This window comes from Carlito syrichta, unplaced genomic scaffold, assembly GCF_000164805.1.
Source record: "Carlito syrichta isolate Samal-C Ts95f unplaced genomic scaffold, Tarsius_syrichta-2.0.1 Scaffold308975, whole genome shotgun sequence".
NCBI classification, from domain to species: domain Eukaryota; kingdom Metazoa; phylum Chordata; class Mammalia; order Primates; family Tarsiidae; genus Carlito; species Carlito syrichta.
The window spans coordinates 107,276-126,178 of record NW_007253071.1 but is presented as its reverse complement, the minus strand read 5'-3'; the positions used below and the strand labels follow the sequence as shown (position 1 = coordinate 126,178).

The 18,903-nt window shown below is 37.5% G+C and overlaps 1 protein-coding gene across 1 annotated transcript in view; it reads right to left on the bottom strand.

Moving 5' to 3' along the window:
* Positions 1-7,890: 7,890 nt before the first annotated feature.
* The window catches only part of SIM1 (single-minded family bHLH transcription factor 1), an 82,350-nt gene continuing 71,337 nt past the window's right edge, over positions 7,891-18,903 (bottom strand). Inside the window, exons 11-12 of the mRNA XM_008066498.2 lie at positions 12,493-12,895; positions 7,891-10,122 (exon numbers count right to left, since the gene is read on the bottom strand). Coding sequence (XP_008064689.1) covers positions 9,392-10,122; positions 12,493-12,895 — 1,134 coding nt within the window. The 3' untranslated portion in view covers positions 7,891-9,391. The remainder of the gene's footprint in view (positions 10,123-12,492; positions 12,896-18,903) is intronic.

Sequence of the window (18,903 nt, the reverse complement as noted above, 5' to 3'; positions counted from 1 at the left end):
GGAAAGGAAAATCACCTGTGTCATGATAGGCAGAAAAGAAGGGAGAAGATACAGACATATTTTGAAATGTTAGGAAGAAATACCAAAATATTTCTGGAAAACAAGGATTATAAAGAACTCAGTCTTCACCTGAGAGCAGGAGTCAAGGTGCTCTCAGAATTTAAAACATCCATGGTGAGCACTGAGTCAAGGTTAGCTGAGCAGTGTTAAGGCCCCATGGCCTGAGGCTGGGCTCTTCTGGGAGTGTGTACATGTGTTTGCATGCATGTGTGCAAGTCTGTGTCAAAAGAACACCAGTATATTTAAAAATCCTGGGAAGAAGCTGAGAGGAGTAAAAAATGAGAGGAAGGAGATGCAAGTAAGTAGACGAAGAGAACTCTAGACACTTTGAAGATGGGGAATATCCAAAGAGGCAGAAGGACATTAAGACAGAATGAGAAAATGTGATGCCTGATCTCAGTCCCCTATTGAAAAGCGCCACATGTTAGATGACAATAAGTTATTGTTAATTTTGGAAGGGGTGAGGGTAACATAACGGTTACATGCATATTATTAAAGTCCTTATCATTTAGAGATGGTCCCTGAAGTAATATGATATGATGTCTGTGGGGTGAAGAGAGCTTGGGAAAAATAGAAATAAAAATTTGGAGCTATGGAATATGATATAAAATCTCTAAAGAAGTAAACCAACCAAAGGTGGTATGAAAGAGGGACAGAATTCTTAAGCCATTTTATTTCCTTTCTGAACCACTAAGTGAACTAACAGCAGTGTCCATGACAGAAAAATGCATTTCAAAAGAAGACATTCTATGTCATTCATAAAATATAATTTTTATATATTTTAATTTATGCAGAAAACCAGAAAGTTTAATTATATAGCAGATGTGGATATTTAAACAGGATCACATGTGACTGGAAGATGTATTTAAATTGTATAAAAACCTGCTATCCCTCCCACTTCTTTTTCTCCCTGCCATGAAAAAATAATTATTAGCTATTGGCAATCTTTAATTATGGAACAGAATTTCCAATGTACATTAAAATGCATCTCTGATCTTTGAAATTAAAAAAACAGGTTTAGCATGTCGCCATAGACAAGCCCTGTCTAGCCTCACTAATAGGGCATGTGATAATGCAAGGGCTGAGACTGGAAATTAGAAATGGAGAAATGCACTGTATAATGAGCCTCAATTATTGTCTGAATGATTTTTTTTCTTACATTAGATCTCAATTACTCATTCCCAAGTGAACCCTGGACACCTCATCCATAAAAGACTAGGGCTGAGCTCAGTGGCTCACACCTGTAATTCCAGCACTTTGGGAAGCTGAGGCGGGAGGATGGCTTAAGCCCAGGAATTCGAGATCCGCCTGGGCAACAAAGCGAGATCCCCATCTCTACAAAAATAAAATAAAATAAAGAAAAATTAGCACACACCTGCAGTCCCAGCTACCCAAGAGGCTGAGGCAGGAGGATCATTTGAGCCCGAGAGTTCAAGCCTGTGGTGAGCTATGATTATGCCACTGCACTCCAGCCTGGACAACAGAGTTAGACTTCAGCTCAAAAACAAAACAAAACAAAAAATAGAAACCCTCTTTGGGTTCAGGGTTTTTGTTATTGTTTTGTTGCCGTTTAATATATATGCCAAACAAAACTATCAGAAAATCCTCACCAGAAACTGAGAATTATTTCCTTATGGCTGGGGAAATACTGCCAAGATTTCCTTCAAGGTTTACTTAGATGGCGTTCAAGGAAGATTCCCATATGGAATTACTTCCCACACGGGAGCCTGACCTAAGGGAAGCTGAACAAAGCAGAGATTATTTACAAACTCCCAAAGCAGGGAATGTTTTACATTTCTCCTACCCTGGATCTAATTCTACCAGTAAATAGGGCACATATTAAGTTATAAAGTATCATTATGAAAAGGCCAAGAAGTTCTACAGAGACTCAATCCTCCCAACACTGCAAGGGGGAGGCCAGTGGCACCGATGGCTGTGTGGGCCTGGGGAGCTGCCTTAGTTCCTGGCACCCATGGGTTGCATCATCACAGACACAGCCAGACACTGATCCCAGTAGGCACACACCATTGCTTCAAGACATCTTGTACAAATCATCTGTGTTCTGAAGGGCAGCCTTCCTGTCAGATAAGTTGCAGGCAGATTCCCTTCAAAAAAAGACAACACATCATGTAGTAGTTGCAACAGTCCCTTAAGATCTGTCTGTAGAATACCCTCAAAACCAGGCGCTTAAAGAATGCAGTCATGTCTGACATATATTGGTTCTTGGTTGAGTGATCTTTGGTAGGCTTTTGTCTAAAAAGGAAGGAAAATTTTCCATGAAGCAGAACAGTGTATTTAATGACTATCATGAAAATGTAATGCTTTAATTTGGGCTCATATCCTGAAAATGCTAGGTGAAAAAAAATGTATGCAGCTTCTAATTACTACTTAAGCCATTTGTATTTTGTGTTAACTGAGAAAGCCTCAAGAAAAAGTACATCAAATATCACTGGGAGCCTGTCAGGATCATCTTCTATAAGCTTACCGTACCCTGGACTTTTCTTGGTATCACGTTCATCATATACAAGAAACATCAGAACACTCAGCAGAAAGGCAAAATGTGTGAAAGGGGGAGCAGGTTTGCCTCCATTTCTCTTGAGGCTGGACCTCAACTATCAGTGTAATAATGGAGAAAGAGCAACTCCACCCATGAGATCATACATACCTGGGTCACTGGAGCCACTATTTGATGGGATTGAGTGATCTGTCTGATGCACCCACCATTTAGATAATGATTTCTTTCACTTGATTTAGATACATATATAAATATGGAAATATATATTATATGTATGGAAAGCAGAATGAAATCAGGCCATTTTAGATCTTCCTGGGTTCAAATTTTATGTCTACCACCCACTAGCTCTGTGATTAGGTTATGTAGCCACTGGGAGTCTCAATCTCCTCATCAATGAAATAGAGGATATGGATATCTCCCTCTGTGATGGTCTCTACTCAGACTTCTAGATGACCTGAGCTTGGCTCAGTGCCTGGCTTGTGGAGGTTCACTAACTGCTTGTCATTTTAATGATTATCTAAGGGAGTTATACTTTCAAAGCACTTAAGGAAAAATAAAAGACCCACTGTATATGCTTTCTTATAACACCCTACCATGAGACAGATTCTTGGTGCCTATCCCATTTGGGACACATAATAAGTATTCAATAAAAGTTGTGGATTAAATTGGAAGTGCAGTTATTTTGGAGAGTTAAGTAGGTGAAAACAAAAGTCCTAAAACAAGTATTTTTAAAGAATCATGTTGGGAAATATCTGATAAATGCTGTGATATTAATGGCAATGATATCTTATTTAGCTTTAAAGTTTTATGAAATATTGTATTGCCATAGAATTTTTAAAATATCACATAGATTCATTGAATTGGCCAATGGTTAACAATTTCTGAAACACTTCACAGTAAGTCAGAAATTTCTGGGAGAAAAAAACACAAAACACGTGGCCATTATGAAAATGCTTAAGAGATAACTACCTAGGAATCTATTTGTATTTGACCTTAAATCCTGGTTCTGAATTTCAAAAATGCTTTGAATTCCAAAACAAAAATTATTCTGAGAGTGTTTTTAATGTGTTTTAAATGATAGCAAATGAGATAATCTCAATATTACAGATTTCATTTAGACATTAAAAATGTAATATGTATCTTCAAATTTCTTGCTTTATTTAGTAAAGTGGAGACTACAGGAGCCTTGTTTAAGGCTCCTAATGAAACATTGAAAAACCATTCCCCAGTGTCTAATAAGTATCACACCCATTACTTATAGTTGCTGTGCATACCTGTAGCTTCTATTTCTAGCTCTCAAAGTGTGTGTGTCTGTGTGTGCATTTGAGTGGAGGAGATGCTACCCATTCAATAGAATCTAGAGCTAAAATTGTTCATGTTTCCTTATAGTACTAGTCCAGTTGACAGTCTGTTTTGTCCTATAGAGATTTTTCTCTCAATGAATAATCCAGACTCAAGCTGTATATTGGTAACTATATTTTAAACCAAAAATCCTCACATAATAAATACATTTTATGCACATTAACTTTGAATTTACTTCAGAAAGCTATTTACAATATAAATAATTATAAATGGAAACACTTTGCAAGATATCATTGACATAGCTAATATTTTCTACTTTACATTCCAAAGTAAAGGTTCAAATTACAGCTTTATACTACAATGTCACTAAAAACTATACATTGTAAGATGGTATTTGAAATATTGGCAATCAGTATATTTTCTCACAAATATAATCCTTTTTTATAGCATGTCAGTCAAAAAACAAACATAAAATATTTTATCTTTTTTGAAGTGCCTACTCACATGTTTCAGTTTTTGAAATAGTTCCTTTTGAAAAAACCAGAAAGTTACAGTTACTTCGAAAATTTTTCCATGCCAATTTCATTTTTTTTAATGTAAATTAACACACCAGGGTTTTTGGGTGTAAATCCAACTGTGATTAAATGTGTCCCAGATCAGCAAATTAGGACAAACTTCTTCCCATATAGATTTATGAAAGCAAAGTCCCATGCAGCAAAGTCGCAATAAATAAAACTACAAATGTTTGGTTTAAAATGATCAATTAAGATTGTGTGTGTGTGTGTGTGTGTGTGTGTGTGTGTGTGTGTGTGTGTGTGTGTGTGTGTTTAAAAAATTGGGTATGGCACACGTTTAAGAATCCCCAAAGTGATATAAAAATCATAGCTTTCTCTCTGTACGTGTGCATGTATCCTTTCTGCATACAGTCCTAGAGAAGGAACTCTGAAAACCCCTATTTAAAAATGACTACACTCTCAGTTTTTGAGTTAAGCACTGTCCATATAAACCTTGTGTGCAAGAAATGAGCATCACATGGAAACTTCCCCCAAGAGCATTTTCTATGTCTGAAGCCTTTTGCATGTGTTCATAGCTGTTCTGTCACTCACTTAACATTTAGAATGATAATGAATGTTTTATCCATAATATGTTCCACAGTAAGAATTGGCCAATGTGGTCTGCTGTCTTAGACTTAATCCCTATTCACAGAAACTTGACATTTACATGAAAGTTGAGTCATTTATTTGAAGAACCATAGAACTTACATTCTTTTTTTAAAAGTCATTTAGAAAATAAGATGTATGTGTACACTTATGATGTGAGTGAACTAGGGAGCCAAATATGGACATTCAAACTTTTTAAATCAGAAAGACTGTACCGAATTATAAGCTATTTTACTAGGCAAGGTAAGTGACCCCCGAATGGTAAATACTCAGCTTTCCAAATATGAATGCTGATTTACTCTGTCACTCCCAAATATGACAAGGACTAATAGAATTGCACTGAATGTCTTCCTAATGTCCTGTTCTTGAAAGAGAGAGCTATAAAGTATCAAATTTGTGCTCAGCATATCTCTTTAGCTGTGCTATCTTCTATCAAACTTATTCAATCCAGATCTTGGGAGGAAAAAGGGCTTTTATTTCATTTTTTAAAAATCTATGCATATTTTCCAAATGATCATATATAAGAATTGATCTTCATCCTCCATTTAAAAAAAAGTGAACAATGGAGCATATTATCCTTTTCTAGAAAATCCCATTAATGCTTATTTTAAGTGGGATTCTCTCCCAGAGGCAGCATGTGGCCACACGATATAGTGTGAATTAGGAAGAGTACCCAATGGAAATATTCTGGTCCTATAAAATACAACTAAGAAAGAATAAATGGTTTTTCTGTATAAACACTGAAGGCAAATTATTTATTGCATCCTATCTCATTTTGAATGTCACATCAGTACTATCATATTATCTTTTATCAGGTGATTACAGTTTAGAAAAGCTATCACATTATATTCAGCATTTTATGACCAAAGACAGAGTTGAAGCATACCTAAATATCTGACCTGTTGTGATAATGACATTACTATTATTATGCATTCAAAAATAATACATCAAACCTGTGTATTCACAATAACAACTTTAACAGAATTTTACCAAGAAAGATTTGGAAAATATTAATGTATTTCTTTGGTCATCCAAACTTTTAAATTAGGCAGGGCAGGAGAAATGAGCAATAAAGATATTCTTACTATTTCTTACTAGAAAGCATGAACTGTGTATCATCTATTGAATTGTTACATTTTGTACCAGGAATTGGATATAGCACATTCACATTTTTATGAATCTCCAAGGTGATATTAAAAATCATACTTCTCTCTCTATTTCAACCAAGTTTCATGGTGCTCAGCATTTAGCAAAGTTATGGAAATCAAGATTGAAAGTTAAGCCAACGTAATTTTAATTTTAACTGACTAAGTTATTGGGAACGTTTTCATTATACATCCTGTATTTTTGAAAGACACGTGTAACATCTTCATTATGAGGAAATATGTTCCTGTACAGAACAAAATAACGAAGATTATAAATACATTTTAACACATGTACATGTATATTAAGAAGGTACTCTGTCATAAAATGTCTTAGGGGGTAATTTAGTAATAATCATGCCATATTTCAAAAAATGTAGGCTGCATAATACTGTGAGCCTATAAGGCATTATGTGTAATGTATAAACTGCTACTATGAAAGTACTGACATTCAATAAATTAAAAAATGGCTAGGTATTTAAAACTGGGTCAGTCTACCAAAATTTTTAATTAAGATGGAATCTAGTTAATTCTGTATTCCCTTAGAAATATTGATCACACCATGTTGAACAATATTCCTTCTGAATCCTTCCTATCTGTGGAGTTCATACTTTATTCTTTCCACCAATTAACTATCCTCCATACAAAAATTTCACTGAAATTTCTTTAGTAATAGCCTTTCCTTCAGTATCACTTTCTTTTCCTTGGTTCTTAAGTTTCCATTTCTCTTTCAGCATCTGTCCCTGACACATTTGATAGAAGGAATATCCATCAGTAAAACCTATGTATGGTTTTACTTTCCAAAATATACCATATTCATCAGACACTTGTCTTGAAACATTTGCCAATCTACAGAATTTTACCAAACCTTTAGCATTCCTAGAATACTACTTTATATTTCAAATTGATTTTTAAAAATTCATGCTATATTCCAGGGGTTTCTCACAAATATTTTTTCTCAAAAGCACTGAGGACTTTTGTTTGTGTAGTTCAAATTTTAATTTTTCTTATACAGTCATCCCTTGGCATAAATGGGGCATTGGTTCCAGGATTGCCCTCCTATAACCATATTCTCACATACTCAAGTCCTGTAGTCAGCTGTGAGCAGCCCACCTACTTGAAAAGTCAGCCCTCTATATACACAAGTTTCACATTTCCCCTAATACTGTGCTTTTAATCTGCATTTGGTTGAAAAGGAGCCATGTATAAGTGGGCTCATGCAGTTCAAGCCCAAGTTATTCAAGGATCAACTGTACTTTGAATTTCTTTGAAAAAATATATATTAACCACTAACTTACTCACTTTCTTGTACTTTTTTGCATTTATAGCTCAAATGTTACATTTATTTAATTTTAAGTAGCTGTTTCTTTCCTGAACAAACAACCCAATATTCATCTTTCATATTATCATCACTCAGATTGTCACCTACCTATGGACTGTCAAGTACTGTGTTGAATGATGAAAACATAGTACTAATCCCTGAGTATTCAATGTCATGTTTTGTTTTCAAAATTATAGATCAAGTTCTTCCAGTACATTCCCCTTCTTGAATATGGCAAGAGTTCCAGGCAAGGGACTCTTAGGAAATAATGTCTATAAAACTTCTCTAATCACTTATGTCATTTTGCTTGGATTACCAGAAAACAGCATATTAAATAAATTTTATTATTTTTCTTCTCCCTCATAAATCTCAACCATTTACATTTTGACAGAATCTAGAATGTTAAGTGTAACTATGCATGCCTAAGAGAGTCCACACACCTGCATAAGTCACAAAGCATCTAGACCTCTGTGTGTGTGCAGAAAATCTAGAACGATCAGTCTCGACAACTCATAGCAGAGTTAGCTATTTAACAAGTTCTGTTCTGCTGTACCACAGAGCTAGGGAACATTGGAGCTGCTTTACAGACTGAGAAACTAGGTCCCAGTTTGGTGAATGATGCATCTGTGGTCACAAAACTAAGTTACAGGTAGGGTCAGAATTGGAACCCAGAGAGCTCATCAGTGGGGCCTTTTTACTATAGCACACAGATGCCAAACCAAGTTTATTGTTTACAAACAATAGGTAAATGAACACTTTGTCTGTCTCTTCAGTCAGAGTCAGACTCTTACACTTTTAGCCACCTGTCTATCAGCCTAAGCTTGATCTCAGACTGTTTCCTGAAGTCTTCCAACTGTTGTCATATTGGCACATCCGTGCTTTGAAATGTCTTCAAACACTTACACTATAAATACATGTAGCACTACATTGGTTTTTCTTAGTTATTTTTGCATCTGCCTTTTTTCTTGGTTAATTGGTTTGACTGTTTTATTTGGTGGGTTTCATAAGCAAGTCCCAAATACCTTGTTTATGTAATCTGAGCCCTGATATTGTTTGGAGATATCATTTTATTTCACTCTGCCTCTGGTCTTTCTATCTTCGCTAAACTTGAGCACACCGGATCTTTTATGTGTGTCCCAACATCTCAGTGTTTTTACTGAGAAAAACTCTTACCTCTATTCAGTGCAATCCTGGTCCTTGTCTAATTCAAAAGTAAGGTGAAAAATTATCACTTCCTGATTGCTTATAATGGATACCAGGTGAAAACGCATTCCCGTACCATATCCAGAACCGTTTCTATAATTTATACCTGAGCCAGATGAGATGGCTGGTTTGAAACCACAAAGAAGAAACCAGTTTACAAGATCTCTCTCTCTCTCTCTCTCTTTCTTAGTTATTCTGGAAATGAAAATTTCTTTAAAAAGCTTAATGTGCTAGAGTCAAGGAAAGTTACCCATTGGGGGTGTTTTTATGGCATTTGTTCTACATTTCTACATGGAAAGTGTATACAGCAGTTTGTAAATAGTGGTCTGTGTACATGAGGATCATCGGATCATCACAGTGCAATACTGTCATTCATCAGTCCTCTCATGTGGTGTATATGTTAACTTGATCTACATGAGCATTTTTCAACCCAAAATTTATCTATTTTGGGTCCCATACAACTAGCGGGGCATTTGGTGTGATCAGTTTAGCTCTGTTATCTGTGTATAACCCTGAATGCTAGTGCTCTGTTTTCTTCTTGAGTGTTTATAGGAACACATATCAAATCCCCAGTAACTTAAATTACCCTCTCTAACAATCTGTGGTATAGTCAAGGCTGGTCATGGGGTATTATTAAACTATAAATATGTTTCAGAGATCCTTAAAGAACAAAATATTTTAGAAAAAATCAGCTTCCATTGGTTATTATAACAGATGTTCCCTTGTGTCCCTGTGCTGGGTCTGGCTGCATCCTCAGATGAGAAGTTACATCAAAGTGTGAGCCATTACAGCCCAAGGAATAGTTTCTAATGGTTTCACTGTCATATAAGTGCTCCAGGGCATATCCAGTTAATGTATAAGCATGCTTATCAAAATACTGCCGGTGAGAGCCAAAGCAGTTTGGAGAGACTGCAGGATGGTCTCCTGCAGTCTGATGAGGAGATGTCTCCGAATGTAGATAGTCTTTAGTGAGGATCAAACTGGATTTTGAAATGCGATCCGAGTTGGGACTACTTATCCGAGACAGTGCAGTGGGGCTGTTGTCATAGTCATTTTCATGGGGGCTCAGCATCTTTCCTTCTCTCTGCTGGATGTGATCACATGGTGATGTGTTGGCAAGAGCAGAGCCATGGCAGACTTCGCCTGTTGGTGGGGGCTGTTGGTAGTTTGCAAAACAGAGGGAGTGTTTTTTCCCAGCTCCATTAATGGAAGCCAGTTGGTCTGAAGGGGCTTTCCTTAGCTGCAATCTGTTCTCTTCTTCTTTAATCATTTGCTGGGTAGCTCTTATCAGAGTTTCAATTTTGCTGGGTTCATGTGGGCTACTTTGATAATGCTCAGTGCGATATCGGTCACCTGATTCGCTGGCTGACCCAGGGTCTGGAGAACTGACCACACTGTCTTCATCCCAATGACCTCTCCCTAGAAATTAGAAAAAGTACAAAGTGAGTGGTCTCCAAATTTACCCCAAAATGTGTGGATTTTTTCCTGTTAAAATAAACATTATATCTTTCATTTTAACATATGCAACAATATTAGAACAGACTCAGGATCACATGATACAAAACATGTCAACTTTTTGCACTGGATTTATATAAAATATGAATCCAGTGCACTTGTGTTTTGTTTTTTTTGTTGTTTTTGAGTTGAAGTCTCCCTCTGTTGCCCAGACTAGAGCACTATGGCACACTCACATACACCCCAGCATTGAAATGCTGGGCTCCAGCTATCCTTCTGCCTCAGCCTTCCAGAGAGCCAGAACTACAGGCACACGCTACCACACCATGCTATTTTTAAAATTTATTGTAGAGATGAGATCTCACCAAGTTGCCCAGGCTGGTCTTGAGCCTGTGGGCTCAGGCAATCCACTCACCTCGGCCTCCCAAAGTGCTGGGATCACAGGCTGAGTCACCGAGTCTGGTCAAAATCAGTGTATTTTAAATGCAGATCAAGTTTGTAACAAGTTACTTAGGACATAAACCTTGTTCATGGATTGTGAATGTCAATTAGCAAAATGATGAAGTATGTTTATACTTTTCCATATATACATATTATAGGACCCATCTGGCTGAAAATTAAAGGAGGATGCATAGAATTGGTTTATTATTTTCTAGAGCAGTGTCATGTTAAATTGATGCTTACACAATGCTTTCAGTTGGGTCTGAGGAAGACAATTGTATAAACTGAACTATTCTCTCAATTCCAAAAAAAAATCACCAAAAAGTCAAAATACTGCTAAGTGTATCTTAGGTAGAGTTACAACAAACTCTAATATTAGTTTTAGAGAATCTGAAGGTTCAAAAATATACATATTTGTAGATATGTGTGTATATGCAGCATGAATGGATAGAGGTGTAGACACATTAAAGATAGACAGAGATAGAGATATCTTGTTCCAATCAGAATATAAATGTTATCACATCTAGAGGTAAATGCATCAGTTTCATAGGTAACCATATAGTAACTCAGGCATCTTAGATTGTTTCTGGGATAAGGTAAAGAATAAACAAATATTTATAATTTTAATAGCAATCTTTTCTGAACAACGGAGATCTAACATGAAGAAATAATGCATCCGAAGTATATTCCATAACTAAATTATTCTCAAAACAGCCTGAAGGTAATATAAAAAGAGAGAAGAGAAACAGGTACGGATATAGAAAAGCTTTGAACTGCTTAATGCAGCAGAGAAACCCTGGATCACACTATTCATTGCTTTCCTTTTCTCTTTTCTTCTTATTTTATTTCTAATATTTTCTTCTAGACCCTGCAGGTTAAGTCAGGATTTTCACTTCACTCTATTCTTTGGCAAGAAATTGCCCTTTGCTCCGGGTTTCTATTACCAGTCTACCAAACTAGAGACACTCGAGGCAAAATCAGAAAAATAAAAAGCAAAAGTAGAAACAGATTAAGATTACCCAGTGTCTGAGTGGTATTTGACAGGAAACTTTATGAATGAAGACAGTGTTGTCCAGCACATTTCTCATTGTAAAAACAAGAAGAGCACTATCAGGGCCCTCAAATCAATCCTAATGTCACTGACTTTTAATGAAATAGAGAAAGTTTCAAAGACCTGCCAACCTGGACCCAAGCTTGAAATGGACAGAACGGGCTCTCTTGAACCAGTTTACTTTGAAATGAACAAAGAGGAGCATTACCAATAGCCAAGGCTTTAACTGTAGTGCCCACCTTGATGTGTCTGTAAAGCCATATATATAATAATTGTAAGGGGAAAAATCTCAGTGGATTCTATTTATCATTCCATCTTTTACATGATCACAGGCGGCATTGTGGGTTATCATAATAATGTTGGAAGGAGGGGCAGTTTCTGGCATTTAATACTCAGAGAGGTTAAACATCTGTGATATGTGTGATAGTCATAAAACAAAGACCTCTCCAACGTATCTACAGCACCCTCATTGTGAAACACCGTTCTGCCTCAGTGAGCCCACAGACTACTGAAGTCCACATTTGAAGCATGAGAATACAGAACAAAATAATACATGAGAAATGTTAAGTGTCTATACTACTAATTTAATAGACTTAATAATTAACTTAATTCCTATACCTTCGATGTTCAAAATGGGAATCGTGTTTACTCACTTGTCCAAAAAAATCCGTATTGGACCAGCGCGTGCAAAACGAATACACTTAAACAGAGTGGACTTGGGTTTTTAAATCGCCTCGGTCCTGCTTTGTAAATCAAAGGGGAAAGCTACGTGGGCCAGCCAGCGCCCCAGCGCCACACCCAGGAAGGGAGACCCCGCCCAGGGGCCCTGTCCCAGCTCTTACCGTGGAGCCTGTGGACCGACGCGATGTGCGGCATGCTGTTTTCATAGGCCTCTCTGCTTTCGGGCGAGGCCTTGGTCAAGGGCAGGGCCGTGCGAGAGCCCCACCAGGGCTCCCTCCCGGCCTGCGGCGTGCCCAGGAAATACCTGCCCGCCTCACACCGTCCCCCCTCGCAGGCCTGGGTATGGAAGTGCCTCTCCTCCACCAGCCTGGAGTGGTCGAGCGCAAAGCCGTAGCAGAGCGAGCTGCGGTCGGAGAACTGCCTGTAGGCGCAGGACGCGTCGTGCTGGGAGCCCGGCCTGTCCGCGGGGTCGAGGAGCTGCGGGGAGGCGCTGTCGGTCAAGGGACTGCCGCCCCACTGGCTGTCGTGATCAGATTCCGATCTCTCCGTGTGAAATCCCGAATACTGAAACCGAGAGGGGCAGAGAAGTCCATTTCAAAAATCCATCTATCAATTTTTTTAAAAGAAGAAGACTTTAGTCTCCAAGCACCCTAAGGTCATACTGTCTGGAGTCCCCCAAATAAGACTCACTCTAGCACTATGGCTGTGCCACCTAACTCGGAATCACTTCATTAGAGGCTTCCAAAGAAAATCCTTTTAGCTGCTGAGAGGAGGAGATAAAAAATAAAAACAACACACGTCGACTGAAATACCAGGCACTGAATGAAATGCTTCATGTAAATTATCGCACCAGGTTCTAATAGTAAACATTAATGGTGCTATGAGTATTCCCATTGTTTGGATAGGAAAGCTAAGGCTCAAAGGGAGAATGTGATTTGCCCAAGGTCACAGTGTTAGCAGGTCACAGAACTAAGATTCAAACTCAAGTTCCTCATCACCACCCTGACAGTATTGCCCAAGAGAGATTCACAGAAAGCTCGTATTTTATTTCTATTAGCTTTCTATATTTTTTTAAATTAGGAAATCAAAACAAAAACTAAAGTTTAAGGCACCAACATGCTGAAAATTAATCTTCATACTAGACTGTTAACTCCCCCAAAAGCCATGCTGGATAGTTGATAGAAGAGTTAATAAGTGCTTACCTAATTCAGTTGCAATGAAACTTTTAAAAAATCTTATCCCATGTAAGAACTGGGCCTATTGACTAAGATGGGCTTATTGTTTTCTAAAGTAAAAGTACAATTACATGTAGAATCATTAAAAAAAAAAATGAGCCACAGGCAATGCTGTGTCTTGTTGGAATTATACTGCTCACCTACACCCAGCCAATTAGGTCAGATATAGAAAGAAAGGGTAAAATGCTCAGCAGCTCTCCCTAGGGAGAATGCTTAGTTTCAAGGGCCTCACGAGCCACTAAAATCAATAATAGAATAATTTATCTGTTTTTGGTTGTCTAACACCAACCACAATTCTAGGGCACTGTATAGAGATTACCTGGTATGATATTAATAGATGTCATTTGTTGAGAGCTTACTATGAGCTACAATTAGCAACAATCTGCTCATCATTCCATATACATTATACCAGTTAATCCTCAAAACAACCTGGATGGTAATATAGCTCCATTTGATAGATGAGTAAACAATATCACTAAGTGCCACCTTGCAGTCTATCTGGTCTCAAAGCCTGCACTGCAAATCATGGTTTTTACACTTCAGAAAAAAACACTGTTATGGAAGAAGAAAGAAAAAAAATCCAGTGGGAGCTAGATTTACAGAGAAGGGGCAGGTACTGCTTCACAGTTTCAGGAACACACATATAAGACTATTTTATAATTTTTTTCTTACCCCAGAAGAAAGAGGGGTGGGAGTGTGTGGTGTTATAGAGGGAAGAGAAAAAAAAGTCCTAGGCTCCACTGTTCTCCCCTTGTCATGTCCGTGATGAGACCTTCACAGGACAAAGCAAACTCTCCCTTTCCCACTAGGCCCACCCCAAGCAGGAATAAAAATCCTGACTCCACCCATTTCAGTACAAACAGGCAGTTCAGCCTGGGACTCTCAGGACAGAGATAAGGTAAACAGGGATCTCTCAGGAAATTCAGGAAAAGCTAGTAGAGTGTGCTCAGGACAGAGTCCTAAGCAGATTCCAGGTTCGAGATTTTTCCATTACCATTTCTAATTATTACTTTAATTATTTCCCATATATACATATGGACTGTCAGCATATTCCATCAAAAAAAAAAATTAGGCTCAGCACAGCGGTTGACACCTATAATCCCAATACTTTGAGGCAGGAGGATTGCTTGAGCCCAAGCAACATAATGAGACTTTGTCTCTATAAAAATAAAAAATAATAGTAATTAAAAGATTAGCTAGGCATAGTGGCATGCCTATAGTCCCAGCTACTCAGGAGACTGAGCCAGGAGGACCACTTGAGTTAAGAAGTTCAAGGCTGTGATGAGCTGTAATCATTAATCACGCCACTCTGCTCCAGCCTGGATGACAGAGTGAGGTCAAAATATCAAAAGAGAGAGAGAGAGAGAGATTAAATCTTCTCTCCCTGTGATACTGTAGGATAGAAGACATCAAGGAATCCGGAGGTCCAGTTCTGACATCATACCTTCCGCGTGCCATTAGCCTTTTCTCTCAGTGAATACCAGCATCTCTTTTCACAAAACACCACCTGCACTCTCATGAGTGCCTTATGAGTGGGGATCTGAGTACTACACATACGTTCATTGGTAGCACCATCCATGCACTTGCCTTGGAGAAATTCATCAGTGTTATTTCAAGCTAGGAGTTGCCCAGACTCTGCTTGTTTTTATAAAAGTATAAGCCAGGCCTATTTCTGAAGTGCTCCAGTCAAGACTTTTGAGCCCTGTTGAGAGGGGGAAAAGCTTTCCCTGAGTGTATATGGGAAAGTGTTATTGGCGCAGCAAAGAAGAACATTCTGTCCTTCACTCACAAAGAAAATTCAACAAGAGACAACCCTAGCATACAGGAGGTATATATTTCAAGAGCACCCGAAGAAGAATTTGAAGGATAAGCCTCTTGTCAATAGTCAGGTAACTACCACAGCGAGTGAGATATTCAAGCAGTCAGAAGCTGGGTGGTTCAGTTAGTCCAAAACCTCGCACTGCTTAGGAGATACAGAGAAAATGCAGAATGGTGAAGATTTGTTTTCAACAAGACCTGTAAACTTACGTCATCAAAATTCTGAGCCATATTCATCCCTTTCAAATGAACTTACACTTGATATAAACTCTATTGAGGACACAACAACCCGATTATTTGATCCAAGATATTTCAGGTGTTAGTTAAGTGAGAAGAGAGAGAACGCAGAAAGAGAAAAAGGCAGCCAGCCAAAATAGGTAGTACATGTAGCACAATGAATGAAAGTTGTACAATAAGACTCTTAATATTCTGCACACCTACTTTCACCACTTGCTACATATGAGAACTTAGGTTGGTGATATAATTTATTTTGTCAACAGGAAAAAGGTCATGATGATGCTTAACCTGCTAAAGACTGAACCAGAAATGGGATCATTTAATGGAAGTGGCACTGGGGTCATGGAGCCAGGAGAATTTGTTCCAAGTCCATCCCTACTAATAACTTATAGGGTAACCCTGAGCAAATTACTTCATCTTCCTTAGCCTTGTCTGTAGCGTGATACATTGGGTTGGATTCGGCTTTCTCTAACTTTTTTTTCCAGTTCTGGTACTCCATGCACTACAATAATTATTTGGTATCCTTTCTAGTGTTGAAACACCCCAGCGTTGACCTGCTGGACCCCGGCAATCCTTCCGCCTCAGACTTCTAAGTAGCTGGAACTATAGGCACATGCTACCATGCCCAGATAATTTTGTATTTATTGTAGAGACAAGGTCTCAGTAAATTGTCCAGGCTGGTCTTGAACCCGCAGGCTCAGGCAATCCACTTGCCTCAGCCTCCCAAAGTGCTGGAATTACAGGCTGAACCACCAAGTCCAGCCTGATTTTTATGTCTGTTCCCATATTTCACTTATTGAAAGAAAATAATTATTGAGAACTTTGTCCAAGTCCAAGAGTTTTTATTGTCATGGTTATGAGAACAAAGTTATCATGTAAGTTATAATTTCACTATAATGTCAATTTTTCCCACAAGTACCCCATTATGATGAAAATGTATTAGGAATTGCAGAGTACCTTTTGATCTGTAAATCAGCATATTCTAGAAGCTTCTGAGTATGAGGAATAATGGCAATCATTGGAATCGAAATCTCTCTCTACATCCTTCCCGCAAATCCTATAAGGTCACCAAGAAGCACAAATTACCTCAGATATGACCCATATCATCAGCATTACTAGGAAGCGGGGAATATAGCAAACTTCAAATTACTTGTAAATCAAAAACAGTAAAAGTTCAACAATAGTCCATGAGTCTATGGATGCAGAGAGAGGATGATGAAAGGCTTAACAGCCTCCATAAAAGAGAGAAAGAAAGAGACTTTAGAACATAGACAAAATACAAAGTCACCCTCATAGAGAAAGAGTACAACACTAAGTGCCAAAATATAAACACAAATCAGTATTTGGTGTTCACAGCACTGGCCATAGGGACGGAACTCAAGACCAAGTGAAATTCAAAGTGGAAGTCTTAGAAAAGTATCATTTCCATAAAAGAAAAATATAAATCAAGAATGAGTTGTATTCCTCAGAGACATCACAGTAAAAAAAAAAAATAAGAGGGAGAAATGAGTCAGGTAGACATAGAAAACAAGTGTGTACACAAACACACACACACACACACACACACACACGAAAGGTTAACTCCATTCCTCCACTTTCCCCACTCCACTATCACCATCATCCATTTTAAAAACTATGTTTCACAAACTGACAAGAAAGAGTGTTCTTGAAACAGTAACTCAGTCATTGAAATGCTGATAAATAGGGGAAAAATTAAACTCCATATGAAATTCTTGTAGAAAGAAAACATGAAATCAAAAATGCAAACATCTCAGCTGATAAAAATTTTCATCAAATAACTAACTACGAAACAAAAATAAATTTTTAGATGGTACTCTAAAACTGAATAAAGTACCTCGACAAGCATTAAGCATAATTCACACAAACACATGCATTCATGAACACACAAGTGCATAAACCTGGAATCAGGAATTTGAAATTTTAAAACAAAGAAAAAGGGCTCAAAACACCCCAGCTCACAATAACAACAACCAAACCAAAAAAAAAGGAAACAAAAGAAACAAAAAGAAAAAAACAAGAAAAAGATGCAACAAAAAAGTATCAACCAATAAATTATAAGTTGCAAAAAGGCAAGTAGAGTTAAATGAAATTTAATAAGGAAAGTTGAAGAAAGGGTGGAAAATATCTAAAAAAAATTTTAATTAGAAAAATTAAAGAACCAGGGAGAAAGTAGTTAAAAAATAGAAAAGTTTTAATATACACATGACATTTATATAGAAGGCAAAAAAATTAGAATTGTTAAAAAATTTGAAAAAGAAGAATAAAGCAAGAGAATTTGTCTTCTCAACTTAAAGATTTGTAATATAGTTTCCATAAACAAGGCTGTGTAGTATTGACTGATAGACAGATGTGCAGATCAATTGAACAAAATAGAGAACCCAATAGTAGACCCACACAAATTATGCCCAACTGATTTTTGATAACTCAATGAAGGAAAGATATACTTCTCAACACATAGTGCTGGAGTAATTGGACATTCATAGGTAAAAATCAAATAAACCTATGTGTCATATTTATATAAAAAATAATTCAAAGGATCACAGACCTCAATGTAAAACATAAAATTATGAAACATTTAGAAAATAGCATAAAAGAAAATCTTCAAGATCTAGAACCAGGTAAAGAGTTTTTAGACTTGACAACAAAAGCATAATCCATACAATTCATAAATTAGACTTGATTGAAATTTAAAACTTTTGCTCTGCAAAAACTGTTAAAAGGATGAAAAATGCAGATACAGGGAGGAAGAAAGCATTTACAAACCACATATCCAACAAAGGACTACTATCCAGAATATATCAAGAACTCCCAAAATTCAACAATAAAAAAAAGGCAAAGATATAAAGTGGCACTTCACCAGACAGGATATACAGATGGAAAATAATCACATAAAAAAATGTTTAAATTCAGTAAATGGTGCTGGGAAAACTGGCTGACCACATGCAGTAGATTGAAACAGGACCCCTACCTATCCCCATGCACAAAGGTTAACTCCAAATGGATCAGAGACCTAAATGTAAAACCTCAAACCATAAGAACCTTAGAAAATGAAGGAAATACCCTCATGGAAATCGGAACTGGCATCCAATTCCTGAACAAAACCCGAAACCCACAGGTCATAAGAGAGAAAATAGACAAGTGGGACCTTATTAAACTGACAAGCTTCTGCAAGGCCAAAGAAACCATCAAGGAAGCAGGGAGACAGACTACAGACTGGGAAAAAGTATTTGCCAACACCAGGTCTGACAAAGGCTTAACATC